General features: G+C 45.6%; 1 protein-coding gene across 1 annotated transcript; it reads right to left on the bottom strand.

The window, feature by feature from the left end:
• Positions 1–2,101: 2,101 nt before the first annotated feature.
• Positions 2,102–9,818, bottom strand: PCNA (proliferating cell nuclear antigen). The gene is made up of 6 exons (XM_082256019.1): positions 9,465–9,818; positions 8,893–8,990; positions 6,132–6,199; positions 5,537–5,731; positions 4,399–4,522; positions 2,102–2,379 (listed from the first exon to the last, which is right to left on the bottom strand). Exons 1-6 carry the CDS (start codon positions 9,683–9,685, stop codon positions 2,300–2,302), a joined length of 786 nt encoding a protein of 261 aa, XP_082112145.1. The 5' UTR covers positions 9,686–9,818; the 3' UTR covers positions 2,102–2,299.
• Positions 9,819–17,450: the final 7,632 nt, after the last annotated feature.

The raw sequence follows: 17,450 nt of genomic DNA, 5'->3' as shown, positions 1-17,450 counted from the left end.
AGCGCACATTCTGCCGACAAGAATCTGTCAAGCAAGCATTAAATTTTTTGTATGCCGACACCAGAGCGGGAGAATTGTTTGCCAGTCAGTACAGAATTCGGCTGACAGACCGCAGATTTGCAAGACTGGATATGCTCAGAAAAGAAAAACACAGGGAAAGTTAACCATTACATGACATCACTTCTGCAGTCGGCGGACAAAATTCTTGTGCTGTCTTTGCACTTTTCAACAGACACCGACAGCCCAGGGACAAAAGACGGCCGATCGTTCGCCGACGATCGGTACGTGTGTACGGGGCTTAACATCCAGTAAGGAAAGCGACGTTCATCAACCTTAGTAAGGACAAGTACGGCTCAATTAAAGAACCGCTTTCCCTAGGAGCATCCAATTCTTGTGCTGGATTAACAGCATTTAAAAGTTAATTACAGCATTTAATTTACACGGAACCAATATTTCTCCTAATGGAACTAGATTTTTCATTAAGGTAATACTAAAATAACGGTCTAGAGAAAACCCAAGTAGAAACGTGAACCCCTTTTTTGAACAGGGAGTATTCCCTAAAGACTGATTTCCTGGAAAAATCCCTCAAGTGTCTTAAAAAAACTATGATCTATAATTGACAAGGCACAGCAGGATTCAACCCAAAGCAAAAAAAACAAACATTGCAGTTTACTAAATACATAGATGTGATGACTGCATTTTTTTTGGTGTTCCAGCCAGTAAGCAATTTACTAGAAAAAGCTGTCCTGCCACCTTGAATGACAGTCATGCAACACTGTACCCAAACAAAATGTGTGTCATTTACAGCTTTCTTTTGGTAGTATTTAATCACTACTGGGTTATTTTTTGCCAAGTGAAAAAAAGTAGCTTCTATTGTAACATTTTGCAAATAAGTAATTTTGGTTCATAAATATGGGCCAAAATACTGCTACGCATTTTTGTTAAATAACCCAAATTAAGGATATTACTTAAGTGTGTGAAAGTTAGTCTACAAGCTATGGTGCCATTGAAAAATTAGGACACCTAATATACTGACGGCCTACTTCATTTCTTGAGGCCCTGAAATGGCAGGACAGTACTACAAATAACCGCCAAATGACCCCTTTTAAGAAGCCCATGGTATTTAGTAAGAGGCATTGTGAGTTATTATAGATTTAACTTTTTTTCCACAATTCTTGGGAATTCTTTTTTTTTTTTTTACACAAAAATTCTAAATGTTATTTCTCACATAGTATATGCATACTTGCAATTACACCCCAAAATATATAATGCTACTCCTGAGTATGGAGATATCACATGAAACCCACACAGCCTGGCCATATAGAGGCCCAACGTCCAAGTAGAACCTTCAGGCTGTCTAGGAGCATAAATTACACATCATTTCATTACTACCTATCACACTTTTGAAGGACCTGGAGCACCAGGACAAAGAACCGCCCACAAAATGACCCCTACATACTATGAGGCATGGGCTGCAGATAGGTACTCAAGGCTGGTGACAGGTACTCCGAATTACTAGGAAATATATGCTTTTTTTGCACTGTATTTGGTAACTACTTGTTACTACAAAATCCTCCTCACAGGATCAGTGTGAGGAGAAACCGGTAACAAGCAGTTACTGACATTTGTGAGCGGCTGTGATTAGACAGCCGGTCACGTGGTAGAGCCAATTTCATTGGCTCTTTACCCTGATTGAGGATGGGCTAAGTTGGCGGCGACATATCCATACTGGACGGGGGCTGTCCTGCGCCCTGATCGCCCCTGGGGAAAAGGGTTAACAGATTGGTTTCTTACAACATTCAGCATTTATGCAAAACCATGATCCCAAGAAGATGACATTGTTGGCTGTAACTGCTTATAGAGTTATCAATTTGTGTATTTAGCTCAGTACATACATCACCAGTACATATATCACCCCCCAGGGCTGACAACGTTGCTGTTCAAAGATATCTGTTGATCTTTCATCCAGGCTGTAAGCACTCTGGCCAGATCACCATTTAAAGCCTAAAGAAAACAGATAATGCAGCCACCACATTCACAACTGACAAGCTGCAATGGATTACATCATTCGTTTTAATGATCAGTAACACAAAGGCAGATCATTATTACAAAGATTTATTGACTTCATATGGCAGGTTTTACAAAGATTGAGTATTTACAGAAATATCTACATGCATGCCAAGAAGTACAGCCAGTTGGTTGTCTTGGGTTACTGTCATTACAAGGCAGTTGCAAAGAGCTGTGATGTTCGGGTGACAAATACATAAAAAAAAAAAAAAAAAAAGAACTCTATACAAAATTAGGAAGCTTCTTCATCCTCGATCTTTGGAGCCAGATAGTATTTCACATGACCCATATCTGCAATTCTGTATTCCACCACTGCAAAAAAAAAAAAAAAAAAATTACGCCATTAGACCTCAACACAATGACCTAAAGACTAAAGGCAAATCAACTAGGGATGGGCTGAAAATTATCGGCTGAATAGGGTTATCCGCATTTTGCCGATAGAGACCCACATCAAATTCGCAACACGGGTGCTTTTTTGGTGCATTTTAGTAGGGGGTGTGCGTTTTTATTTTTACTGACCAAATAGGCAGCAAGCAGGATTTGACATGGCAACAGACCAGTGTGAAAACATAGAATTTAACCACTTAAGCTTCAGAAGTTACCCCCAATCATGACAGGCCATTTTTTCCGATCACTGGGGCCGCCCCACATAGGGACCAACCAAAAGCCGCGGCCTACATCTTTACCTGATCCGACTGCGTAAGGTACCAACCCACAGATGCTAAGCCATCCGCTCCCCCAGCCCAACAACTGCAGCAGGGAGCCCAGGGTGGCGGGGAATACTGCTCTACCCCCCGTTGTGCACCAGGTAACGCCGGCCAGCAGCAACCCCAGCAAACCTCCATCAGGCGCATGTGGCAAAAGCCAGCTCAGAACCTCACCCAGAGAGGGAGGGGGTGGGTCGGAAGACCCAGTGACCACTTAAATTAAGAGGGGCAGGAGAGGAACCCAGGGGTCCGACTGTCCCAGGTGCACACCAAAACCCTCCACATGAATAGGGGGGACAGCCAATTACCATACCGGGAACAGGGTGGGCACCATTCTGGACAGACCACCTCTCCATGTGAATGGGGGGGGGGGGCCCGTCGGAAAACACTGCAACTCAGGCTGAGGCTAGGACGTATGCGCCCTTGTGAGACATTTAATTTGCAGGCCTGCCCTCGTCCAAGGGGGCTATGTCGCGGCCGACTTAGCACAGAGCTGAGGCCTGCGCCCATTGGCCAGACTGGGGGGGGGGGGGCCCTCTGGGTTTTGTGAAAAACATCCAGTCTGGCAGTTGATTGTAGATTCTCACAGGAACAGAAGACAAGAAAATGATCCAGTTAAGGAAAAAATTGCCAGGACCCAAGATCCCAGCAAGAAACCAAGTCCTTACTCCTGACTATGCAGAACAGAATAGGATTGCTTATAGCTGAGTGGGAGTATACCCCCTGGGACTGCCCAAAGGGGGAGTTAAGTTTTTTCCTGCCTAGTGTCCTACTCCTGTAGGGGGCAGTATAAACCAATGTTTAAGAATCAGAAGCTGTCCCCGTCAATGAATGAAAGAAAGGCACTCACTTTACTAATGACACTGGCAGGGAAGAGGTTAAAAAGGTAAATGTGTTCCTAGGGCAGTGATGGCGAACCTTGGCACCCCAGATGTTTTGGAACTATATTTCCCATTATACTTAACACCGCAGAGTTCATGAGCATAATGGGAATAGTTCCAAAATATCTGGGGTGCCAAGGTTCGCCATCACTGTCCTAGGAGTGCGTGTACTGTGGGGGAAGGCAGAGATCAGTGTTCCTGCTTAGCAGAAACAGGATCCATGCCTTCCCTTGTCAGAACGGCGATCTGCCTTGTTTATATAGGCAGATCTCCGCTCTGCCTGTGCCTCAAACAATCGCTGGGTCCCGGCGGACATCCTATCAATCACAGCGGGAGTGGGTTGCTGGCGGCGCACCCTGGAAGTGCAGAATTAAGTACCCGTACGTGATTCTGTGCAGTGAGACTGACGCGCCGCAGTAAATGCATATGGGGCAGTTAGCAACAGGTTAAAGGGATGGATTTCCTTAGGCTTTTCTTTTAACAAAGGTTTTCAAAGACTGCTCAGTGTGAAACCAGCTTTTTGGCTGAAATGGTGCCAATACTAGTAAAAACAAATTCATTTCAGTCAAGTGCATCCTAAATTTTCACTTTTGGACCACCACTAGAATCAACCCCGGCCTATCAGGTTAAATCCGCTACCAAGTGACTATTTAGCGGACGTAATCCTACAATGCAATGGCGGCAATGACCTTTACTGTGGGTACAGCTGGTAAATACAAAGTATAAAATTTGCCATCACTCACCTAGAGGGATATCTGCAGACATGCTGAGTGTCACTGATGGAGACAGGGGTGTTGCTTTGGTGAAGAAATTAAGGTATCGCAAAGCAAACGTTAGCTGGACTGGCTCATTCATTTCTATTGTAACCTGTAGAAAGTGAAATTTGTCATGACCTGATTTAGAGGACAGAAGAAAAGTTTCATACATATGCTTTGCAAGAAATAAGCATGCATCACTTCAGCCTTATTTACTTGACAGAGGGAAAGTTGTACTGCTCTTGTCTTACCAGAGCTGTCTAGGTTTGAGATATTTGCATAGTTACAAGCTACTGATGCCAACTGACTGCACTAGTCAATAAGCAAGCTTTAGAACCATCCCTTATAAACAAAACAAGTCCACAGCCATCACATTTCCTGCAGGTAAAAGGTTTTCCATAATTTCCAACAAGCTATCTGATGACTATTTTAGAAGCTCATTAAAGACATTTTGGGTGACAATGTATTTCTGGAGCTATCCATCTTAAAGTAAGCCTATGAAATCAGATTAGAAACTGCCATTGTTGATGGTAAACAGTCAGTAGTTCTGTAATCATTCTCACTTCACAATTTAAGTTTTCACCAACCTGGGACAAAAGGCTGCCCAATTAAAAAAACAAAGTGAAAAAACCTTTGTGGCCACAGACAGCAATAATCAGGAAAAAAAACAGCACTATATGGACATGCTGGTGCACTTGCCAAGACTGAGCTTCCATGCTCATTGTGAAATCATACCTCTAGTGAACAGGCTGATTTATATAGCCAGATTTTTCTGTTAGTGGTAAACGCAAACAAGTCTAAACCATAAACCCAACAGTCGAGTCACTAAGCAGCCAGTCCATTTTATTAGAACATTAAAGTGTAGGTTAGGAAACTGGAAACTTCATTAAGGCATTATATAGTCGGGCAGCAACACTGATTTAAAGTCTTCTAGTTTTTGATTCTGAAATCCCCCCCTTAGCTTTAAAACAGTAGAACAATTTGGAGCCCCTGCAGCCCATGTTCGGGTGATTTCTCCTTTATTTCCTGGTGATGTCAGTGACATGATTCCAAAGACATTACTGATTTCTGCTCAACACAATACTAAGTTCGGTGAGAAAATTCAGATAAATCACAGATCACTTACAGCTTCTTCCTCTTTATCGACATTTGAAGTCTGTGATAGCTTGACATTTCCTGTTCCCAACTCCCCACTTGCAGAAAATTTTACTCCATCCTTTGCACAAGAGATGACAACTGCATCACCAATCTGACTAAGATCTCTGCAGATACGTGCAAACTCTCCAGATGGCATCTTTATGACACAGCTGTACTCTTGTTCCTGTAGGACAAAAAGATACATTAGGGGATCTTCACCCCAAAAGACAATGCATGTACCTGGTTCCAGACTCCCACAGATTTTTCCTTTATGGATTTAACTTTTGTGCTGCAGGGCAGCTCTTGCTCCTTTCTCACTTAGGTGAGGATATTGCACAAAGATGACAGACGAGGTCTGGACTTGAATAAGCTCATGGACCCATGCATGCACACAGATGCACTAAAAGGCTGTGCCAGGGCCTGAAAGCCTGGCAGAGCCCTTTAGCGCATCCACACACTGGACAATCAAAAATGGAGGCAAAACTGGAGGAGCCATTAAGGAAATTACATTCCCCTAACATCTGCAATAATAAGTACAAGCTATATTTGAAAGCAAATCCAAATCAAGCATGACGTTAACTTACCGGAATTCCTAACTGCTCAACATCTAAATCCATCAGCTTCATTTCATAGTCCGAAACCTTTTCTTGATCTATAACACAATATGTCCGCATATTAATCCTCCGATACACAGTGCAGAACTGCATATTTTATTTAGATACACAAAGAAAAACTTCACATTTTTAAAAGTTGCTGTTTATTCTTTTTAAGAGTACATAATTAAATAGAACTTTTAAGACAAAATGGTAGCTGCCATTACCAACTGACAGATGCTTACTCAAGTCACCCTCATCACTACTCTGTATGCAACTGACCTAGATTAGGTATGCAGGGACATTCACACTACACTAACCACAAGTTTGCTTCAGGTCATTGAGTCTAATAACTAAATAGATTAACCCATCATTCTTCCAAGATGCCTAAACAGTTTCTTAGGCGAGTGTTGTACTGCAGGTATCTTGTGTTGCCTCTGTTATTCCTCATTTGTTTTTTTCTAGGACACGCTTTTTCTTAAGTTTGGTGAGATTTCGTTTTGTGTTTTAATATCACTGGGGCAGAAAGTGAATTTTTTCTTCAGCAGGGACACAAGTTCATGGCTTCACCAGCCTTATAGTTCCTGACACTTCACATTCCGTCCAATCTCAGTGACAACCATCACACAATTGGATTCGAGAAAACGCTTGAACAGGAAAAGAAAAAAAAAAAAAAGGGACAAAGTACAAAACCCGATGGGTTCTAAAATGTTCATTACTCCAAGAAAAACTAAATTGACAAAAGATGAAATGTATAACAGATCTGACAATCCAATGTAAAATGGTTGTTTTCCTTGCAGCAACATTTTAGCTCTATACTTATAATAAAAGCAGCCACCTCTAAACATCACATCCAACTGCTCCTAGTTTAGTTGTGTTATATAGTAATAAATTATGCAAGTCACAAAAAACACCTTTGCCAGTTTTGTATTACCTAACTGCATGGACACAAACAATGATGTCGCCATCTACGCATCTTTCAGTGGGCTTTTGCATTTCCATACAAGTCTAAGAAGGCAAAGCTCACTTGAATATAATGCATCCGTTATTGATTTCAGAAGGATCTAAGAAGCATCTTAAACAGATTTGAAATGAAAGCACAAATATCTATAAAAGGATTCTGTTTAGCCCCCCTGCTCTTTTACAATCAAAAATACTTTTAGATGCAGAGTATAGAATTTCCAAGGAGGAAGGTTAACAACCAAGGCAAGGTTTTGGAATAAGGCCCAGTTCACACTGGGGCGACGCTACTTCCCTGGGCGACCTCACAAGTCGTGGTGCGCTGCTCGCACCGCAACCACGGAGCGGCCGGCATGGACTTCATAACATTGAAGTCTATGCAGGTCGCCCCAAAGAAGCTCCAGACCATTTTTCCAAGTCGGAGCGACTTGTGTCGCTCCTATTAGAATGGGTCCACAGCTTCTCTATGCGAGGTGACCTACTGCGACCAGGTCGCTTGACAGGTCACCCCAGTGTGAACGGGGGCTTAGTCTTTCCTCATGTAATGTTTATCAATATTTTGATAAGGTTGAGCGATTGCTGCTACCTATATAGTAGCACCACTGATCTACACTACTGCACATGCACTGGCTCTGCTATAGATCGCCCTGGAGTGAAGGAAGAGGGAGCCAAACTTCTAGCTTGCTTTGACACGGCGGAACGAGCCAAAGCGAGTACCTGTCAAAACCAGGTACCCCCCCCAAAGGGTGCTAAATGTGGTGGTGGTGCCTAAAAGTGGTTATAAAGCCTTAAGCTTTGTTTAACTCAAGTGCATTAGAGTGGAATTCCACTCACATTTGGCACCTTTTGGGGAGGGGGCGGGTACCTGATTTTGACAGGTACACTGACCCCACTTGTCGTACCTCTCCGTGGCAAGGTACGTCAGAAGTTCTGCCCCCCTCCCAGGCCAGTAACCGAGCAATAAGGACCGGCCGGGTTCCCTTACAGGCAATGGTGGCGGCAGCATCTGACAGCCGATGAAAAACATCAGCTGCGGTGCCATCACTGGATTCAGGACAGTATGTGTAACTGCTGACTTAATTTTTGGAGATGGAGGCTGGAACACTGCTTTAAGGCAAAAACTTACATCCTAGAATCCCCTACTTACCTGACTGATTTTAAAATCATGAGAGCAGTGTTCGCTCCCTCCTCACTGAGCAGATTGATAGGAGCCATGAGAACCTAACAATGTCAATCTAATTCTGTAAGGATCAGGGACAAGATGTGAGGTCAATACTTTTTATAGCAATTGTTGGGAGGATACCATTGGCACAGTAGGGGTACCAGGAATACTCTGTGCAAAAAGCAAGTATGACTTATTTTAAAACAAGCTTTACAACCACTTGAATATTGCATAAGCTTGTAACGTTTAGATCTTCCCATTGGCTCAAGCTAATGACCTCACTCCACGTGTGCAGCGACAATATGCATTCACACAATACAGATTGCAGCGAGAAAGCAGAGGGCCATGCTGTGATGAGGACATGTGTGGAAGTGATTTCATTGTGTTCTGACAGTACAGACAGCTCAATGTGAGCCTGGAAAGAAAAAAATGGGAGTGTGGGAAGCAGCGACACTGCTGGGCTATATTTAACAAGTACCATAATGCGACAGTGAGTGGTCCAAATGCATTACAGCCTAAACCTGCAGAGGAACTATAAAAAAAGGGGACCTTTCTACTTTGCAGCATACAATCTGTCAGATCAGCAGAAGTGACACTGGGATCATGGAGCAGAACAAATCAGTGACTTACTGGGTGACTCAAACACCATGGTGACTGTGTCTGCATTGTCCTCTGCTCTCAGAGTGATGATATCCTCACTGGCAGCACACTTCAGGATTTTGGACATGCTACAAAAAGAAAGGAGAAGTCATTGTACACACACACCACATTCCCTCCATGCATTTCCCCCCCATCATCCATGTTCACACAGAACACGGATGCCCCGCCCGCAAATGATTTCCCGCGCGGACGGCTGCTCTTTGTTGGCGCAGGAGCCGTGACGTCAGGAGAGCGCGCTGCCAAGTAAAAAAAAAAAAGCAGAAACCGCGCGCGAGGCAAGACGAGGCATGTCCGGGGATGGCCCGCCCACAGTGTCACGTGACCAGCACTGTCAACCTATGACAGGCAAGATGGGATAAGTTTGCGCTGCACCATTTCTGCAGAATGGCGCCAACCCGTAAAGTGCAAGTGTCGCACAGCCCCCTCTAATGACCCAACCAGTGTACTACAGCCCCCATTATCTGGTCCCATATGTAGTTATAAGCCAGTGTATTGACAGGGGGAAGCCGCCGCGCTGATCTCCCAGTGCTGATCCCTCTCACCTGCTCATCTTCACCCCGATGGACTGGTTGCGGTCACAGCGGTAGGTGTCGAAGCCGTCGGAGCGGAGGGTGAGCTGCACCAGGGAGACATGGGACGAGTCCATGCTCTGCAGGCTGATGCCGCTGGAGGTGATGTCCCAGCACGCCTCATCGATCAGATCCTTCAGAGCCTCCAGCACCTTCTTCAGGATGGAGCCCTGCACTAGTCTGGCCTCGAACATGGTGGCGGAGAAGATCCGGTGTGCGTCTGTGGAGAGAACGATGTGCTTTTCCCGCCTGCTACTCTAATCCCTGAGACCTCAGCTCTCCCTCCTTCCTTCTCTCACTCGGGCGCCAAATAAGCCCGACAGCGCCGCCTCCTCCGCTTTTTAGGGCGCTGGTCATGTGACCTGAGACGTCACCGGGGGAGAATGGCGCCAAATTCATTTCCCGCCTCATTGTGCAGATGTCCCTCAGTGTACAAGAACAATGTCAGTGCTGAGGAGAAGTGACAGAACACCCCATATATATATATATATATATATATATATAGAGAGAGAGAGAGAAAGCTGCACATTACTGCAATGTACAGAGAAAGAGGAGTGCTGTGTGTTCCTGTGTCACTTCCCAGTGCCACACCGCTCTGTACCATAGTGCATACAGCAGTCACTTACCTTCTCTGTACAACCACAGTGCACTGAGCAGTCACTTACCTTCCCTGTACAACCATAGTGCATACAGCAGTCACTTACCTTCTCTGTACAACCATAGTGCATACAACAGTCACTTACCTTCCCTGTACAACCATAGTGCATACAGCAGTCACTTACCTTCCCTGTACAACCATAGTGCATACAGCAGTCACTTACCTTCCCTGTACAACCATAGTGCATACAACAGTCACTTACCTTCCCTGTACAACCATAGTGCATACAGCAGTCACTTACCTTCCCTGTACAACCATAGTGCATACAGCAGTCACTTACCTTCTCTGTACAACCATAGTGCATACAGCAGTCACTTACCTTCTCTGTACAACCATAGTGCATACAGCAGTCACTTACCTTCTCTGTACAACCACAGTGCATACAGCAGTCACTTACCTTCCCTGTACAACCACAGTGCACTGAGCAGTCACTTACCTTCCCTGTACAACCATAGTGCATACAGCAGTCACTTACCTTCCCTGTACAACCATAGTGCATACAGCAGTCACTTACCTTCCCTGTACAACCATAGTGCATACAGCAGTCACTTACCTTCCCTGTACAACCATAGTGCATACAGCAGTCACTTACCTTCCCTGTACAACCAAAGTGCATACAGCAGTCACTTACCTTCTCTGTACAACCATAGTGCATACAACAGTCACTTACCTTCCCTGTACAACCATAGTGCATACAGCAGTCACTTACCTTCTCTGTACAACCATAGTGCATACAGCAGTCACTTACCTTCCCTGTACAACCATAGTGCATACAGCAGTCACTTACCTTCCCTGTACAACCACAGTGCACTGAGCAGTCACTTACCTTCCCTGTACAACCATAGTGCATACAGCAGTCACTTACCTTCCCTGTACAACCATAGTGCATACAGCAGTCACTTACCTTCCCTGTACAACCATAGTGCATACAGCAGTCACTTACCTTCCCTGTACAACCATAGTGCATACAGCAGTCACTTACCTTCCCTGTACAACCATAGTGCATACAGCAGTCACTTACCTTCTCTGTACAACCATAGTGCATACAGCAGTCACTTACCTTCTCTGTACAACCATAGTGCATACAACAGTCACTTACCTTCCCTGTACAACCATAGTGCATACAGCAGTCACTTACCTTCTCTGTACAACCATAGTGCATACAGCAGTCACTTACCTTCCCTGTACAACCATAGTGCATACAGCAGTCACTTACCTTCCCTGTACAACCACAGTGCACTGAGCAGTCACTTACCTTCCCTGTACAACCATAGTGCATACAGCAGTCACTTACCTTCTCTGTACAACCACAGTGCATACAGCAGTCACTTACCTTCCCTGTACAACCACAGTGCACTGAGCAGTCACTTACCTTCCCTGTACAACCATAGTGCATACAGCAGTCACTTACCTTCCCTGTACAACCATAGTGCATACAGCAGTCACTTACCTTCTCTGTACAACCATAGTGCATACAGCAGTCACTTACCTTCCCTGTACAACCATAGTGCATACAGCAGTCACTTACCTTCCCTGTACAACCATAGTGCATACAGCAGTCACTTACCTTCCCTGTACAACCACAGTGCACTGAGCAGTCACTTACCTTCCCTGTACAACCATAGTGCATACAGCAGTCACTTACCTTCTCTGTACAACCACAGTGCATACAGCAGTCACTTACCTTCCCTGTACAACCACAGTGCACTGAGCAGTCACCTACCTTCCCTGTACAACCATAGTGCATACAGCAGTCACTTACCTTCCCTGTACAACCATAGTGCATACAGCAGTCACTTACCTTCTCTGTACAACCATAGTGCATACAACAGTCACTTACCTTCTCTGTACAACCATAGTGCATACAGCAGTCACTTACCTTCCCTGTACAACCATAGTGCATACAGCAGTCACTTACCTTCCCTGTACAACCATAGTGCATACAGCAGTCACTTACCTTCTCTGTACAACCACAGTGCATACAGCAGTCACTTACCTTCCCTGTACAACCATAGTGCATACAGCAGTCACTTACCTTCCCTGTACAACCATAGTGCACTGAGCAGTCACTTACCTTCCCTGTACAACCATAGTGCATACAGCAGTCACTTACCTTCCCTGTACAACCATAGTGCATACAGCAGTCACTTACCTTCCCTGTACAACCATAGTGCATACAACAGTCACTTACCTTCCCTGTACAACCATAGTGCATACAGCAGTCACTTACCTTCCCTGTACAACCATAGTGCATACAGCAGTCACTTACCTTCCCTGTACAACCATAGTGCATACAGCAGTCACTTACCTTCCCTGTACAACCATAGTGCATACAGCAGTCACTTACCTTCCCTGTACAACCATAGTGCATACAGCAGTCGCTTACCTTCCCTGTACAACCATAGTGCATACAGCAGTCACTTACCTTCCCTGTACAACCATAGTGCATACAGCAGTCACTTACCTTCTCTGTACAACCATAGTGCATACAGCAGTCACTTACCTTCTCTGTACAACCACAGTGCATACAGCAGTCACTTACCTTCCCTGTACAACCACAGTGCACTGAGCAGTCACTTACCTTCCCTGTACAACCATAGTGCATACAGCAGTCACTTACCTTCCCTGTACAACCATAGTGCATACAGCAGTCACTTACCTTCCCTGTACAACCATAGTGCATACAGCAGTCACTTACCTTCCCTGTACAACCATAGTGCATACAGCAGTCACTTACCTTCCCTGTACAACCATAGTGCATACAGCAGTCACTTACCTTCTCTGTACAACCATAGTGCATACAACAGTCACTTACCTTCCCTGTACAACCATAGTGCATACAGCAGTCACTTACCTTCTCTGTACAACCATAGTGCATACAGCAGTCACTTACCTTCTCTGTACAACCATAGTGCATACAGCAGTCACTTACCTTCCCTGTACAACCACAGTGCACTGAGCAGTCACTTACCTTCCCTGTACAACCATAGTGCATACAGCAGTCACTTACCTTCCCTGTACAACCACAGTGCACTGAGCAGTCACTTACCTTCCCTGTACAACCATAGTGCATACAGCAGTCACTTACCTTCCCTGTACAACCATAGTGCATACAGCAGTCACTTACCTTCCCTGTACAACCACAGTGCACTGAGCAGTCACTTACCTTCCCTGTACAACCATAGTGCATACAGCAGTCACTTACCTTCTCTGTACAACCATAGTGCATACAACAGTCACTTACCTTCCCTGTACAACCATAGTGCATACAGCAGTCACTTACCTTCCCTGTACAACCATAGTGCATACAGCAGTCACTTACCTTCCCTGTACAACCATAGTGCATACAGCAGTCACTTACCTTCTCTGTACAACCATAGTGCATACAACAGTCACTTACCTTCCCTGTACAACCATAGTGCATACAGCAGTCACTTACCTTCCCTGTACAACCATAGTGCATACAGCAGTCACTTACCTTCTCTGTACAACCACAGTGCATACAGCAGTCACTTACCTTCCCTGTACAACCACAGTGCACTGAGCAGTCACTTACCTTCCCTGTACAACCATAGTGCATACAGCAGTCACTTACCTTCCCTGTACAACCATAGTGCATACAACAGTCACTTACCTTCCCTGTACAACCATAGTGCATACAGCAGTCACTTACCTTCCCTGTACAACCATAGTGCATACAGCAGTCACTTACCTTCCCTGTACAACCACAGTGCACTGAGCAGTCACTTACCTTCCCTGTACAACCATAGTGCATACATCAGTCACTTACCTTCCCTGTACAACCATAGTGCATATAACAGTCACTTACCTTCTCTGTACAACCATAGTGCATACAGCAGTCACTTACCTTCCCTGTACAACCATAGTGCATACAGCAGTCACTTACCTTCCCTTTATAACCATAGTGCATACAGCAGTCACTTACCTTCCCTATACAACCATAGTGCATACAGCAGTCACTTACCTTCTCTGTACAACCATAGTGCATACAGCAGTCACTTACCTGCTCTGTACATCCATAGCACACACAGAGCAGTCACTTACCTGCTCTGTACAACCATAGCACACACAGAGAAGTCACTTACCTGCTCTATACAAGCATAGTGCACTGAGCAGTCAGTTATCTGCTCTGTACAACCATAGCACACAGAGCAGTCACTTACCTGCTCTGTACAACCATAGCACACACAGAGCAGCCACTTACCTGCTCTGTACATCCATAGCACACACAGAGCAGTCACTTACCTGCTCTGTACAACCATAGCACACAGAGCAGTCACTTACCTGCTCTGTACAACCATAGCACACACAGAGCAGTCACTTACCTGCTCTGTACAACCATAGCACACACAGAGCAGTCACTTACCTGCTCTGTACAACCATAGCACACACAGAGCAGCCACTTACCTGCTCTATACAACCATAGCACACACAGAGCAGTCACTTACCTGCTCTATACAACCATAGCACACACAGAGCAGCCACTTACCTGCTCTATACAACCATAGCACACACAGAGCAGTCACTTACCTGCTCTGTACAACCATAGCACACAGAGCAGTCACTTACCTGCTCTGTACAACCATAGCACACACAGAGCAGCCACTTACCTGCTCTATACAACCATAGCACACACAGAGCAGTCACTTACCTGCTCTGTACAACCATAGCACACACAGAGAAGTCACTTACCTGCTCTATACAAGCATAGTGCACTGAGCAGTCAGTTACCTGCTCTGTACAACCATAGCACACAGAGCAGTCACTTACCTGCTCTGTACAACCATAGCACACACAGAGCAGTCACTTACCTGCTCTCTACAACCATAGCACACACAGAGCAGTCACTTACCTGCTCTGTACAACCATAGCACACACAGAGCAGTCACTTACCTGCTCTGTACAACCATAGCACACACAGAGCAGTCACTTACCTGCTCTATACAACCATAGCACACACAGAGAAGTCACTTACCTGCTCTGTACAAGCATAGCACACACAGAGCAGTCACTTACCTGCTCTGTACAACCATAGCACACACAGAGCAGTCACTTACCTGCTCTGTACAAGCATAGCACACACAGAGCAGTCACTTACCTGCTCTATACAAGCATAGTGCACTGAGCAGTCAGTTACCTGATCTGTACAACCATACAGCACAAAGCAGTCACTTGGGCACTCATAGGTGGTACTGATAGGCAGCACTGTTGGGCAATGATGGGCATTGATGAGCAGGCACTGAAAGGCATCACTGATTGGCATCACTGATGGGCACTGACTGGCATCACTGATGAGATATGATGGGGCTGCACTGATAATCAGTGCAGGTCTCCCCTGTGATGAAATGCAGCTGATTGGCTCTCCTCACCTCACCCCACACACTGTCAGGAAATCCGATAACCAGCATTTTCTTGTTTACATGTGATCAGCTGTGATTGGACACAGCTGATCACATGGGTAAAGAGCCACGTCATTGGCGCTTTACCGAGATTGGGGATGCTCAGTGTCCCCGTGACACAGCGCACTGCGGATCACCGTGCTGCGCACCCCCACAGGCGCACAAGCCCGGCAAGAGTGAGACAATGTCATATGATGTGTTCCCACAACAATAGAACCACATCGTAGCCATCATTACCCTATACAGCGGGCAGGAGGTGGTTAATGCAGAAAATGAACCTGGGTAAAGCCATTCGGGGCTCATTCACACCATACATACAATAAAAGCGATGGGAAAACCACACAGATCTCACTTGCAGAGACATCGGTTTTCCTGCACGTCAGTTACTCTATGTGTCCTATTATCACCAATGTTGATGTCATGTCAGTTTTTTCCCATGCACAAAACTGCATACACAGTGCAGATTCCTGCGCAGAAAATAATCTGCACAATACCGGTGTTGTGGTGTTGTGATACCAGTGTTGTGGTGGGATACCAGTGTTGTGGTGGGATACCAGTGTTGTGGTGTGATACCGGTGTTGTGGTGTGATACCAGTGTTGTGGTGTGATACAAGTGTTGTGGTGTGATACCGGTGTTGTGGTGTGATACCAGTGTTGTGGTGTGATACAAGTGTTGTGGTGTGATACCGGTGTTGTGGTGTGATACCAGTGTTGTGGTGGGATACGGGTGTTGTGGTGTGATACCAGTGTTGTGGTGTGATACAAGTGTTGTGGTGTGATACCGGTGTTGTGGTGTGATACCAGTGTTGTGGTGTGATACCAGTGTTGTGGTGGGATACGGGTGTTGTGGTGTGATACCAGTGTTGTGGTGGGATACCAGTGTTGTGGTGTGATACCGGTGTTGTGGTGTGATACCAGTGTTGTGGTGTGATACCAGTGTTGTGGTGTGATACAAGTGTTGTGGTGTGATACAAGTGTTGTGGTGTGATACCGGTGTTGTGATACCGGTGTTGTGGTGTGATACCAGTGTTGTGGTGGGATACCGGTGTTGTGGTGTGATACCAGTGTTGTGGTGGGATACCGGTGTTGTGGTGTGATACAAGTGTGATAGGTGGAGTGATAGGAGGAGGGGTCCTCACTTTGCCGCGGCGCCGTTCAAAAACAGGTACCCATTCCCCCCTTCCCCCTGAAAGGTGCCAAATGTGGCACCGGGGGGGCGACAAATGAGCAGAAGTTCCCCATTTGGGTGGAACTCCGCTTTAACTGTTTCAAAAACAGTTACATTTGGGTGCAATCTGGGAATGTAACTGTCAAGTTTGCTTGTGCTGTCAGTCAAACTGTCAAACCTTGAAATGACTGGTGCCATAACTGATCACATGTGCAGCATCATGGCAGCTGAAAATCACTTTAAAAGTAAACTAAGGCCAGGGCTGGCCCAAGACATTGTGCTGCCTGGGTCCAAGAATACAATGCTGCTCCCCCCCAAAAAAAAAAAATTACGCCCACCAAAAGGCCTCCACAACCTTTATTTTATATAAATGTAAAGTTTAGAAAATATTATATATCCTGTTATCTTCTTCCATAACTCACCACCGGACCGGTCCACCAAATACCCACTGTGTGTCCTGAGTCCTCCTGTCATTCCTGTGTCTGCCGCAGCCACCGCACTAGAAGATCCAGCCTGCCTTGTGTGAGATGTCTGACGTCATTGTGCACACCCCAATGAGGTGAGGGATGTTCCCCGGAGGAGATGCACGCTGCAAACTGATGACACACAAAACTGCTGGAAAAAAAATCTTGGGAGTCAATTTGCTGCCCCTCTCTAAGTGCTGCCTGGGTCCAATGGACCCAATGGGACCCATGGTAGAGCCAGCCCTGACT

Source organism: Pelophylax lessonae (assembly GCF_965119305.1).
Source record: "Pelophylax lessonae genome assembly, chromosome: 4".
Classification (NCBI taxonomy): Eukaryota; Metazoa; Chordata; class Amphibia; order Anura; family Ranidae; genus Pelophylax; species Pelophylax lessonae.
Note: the sequence above shows the minus strand (reverse complement) of the source record. Positions and strands in the feature narration are given on the sequence as shown.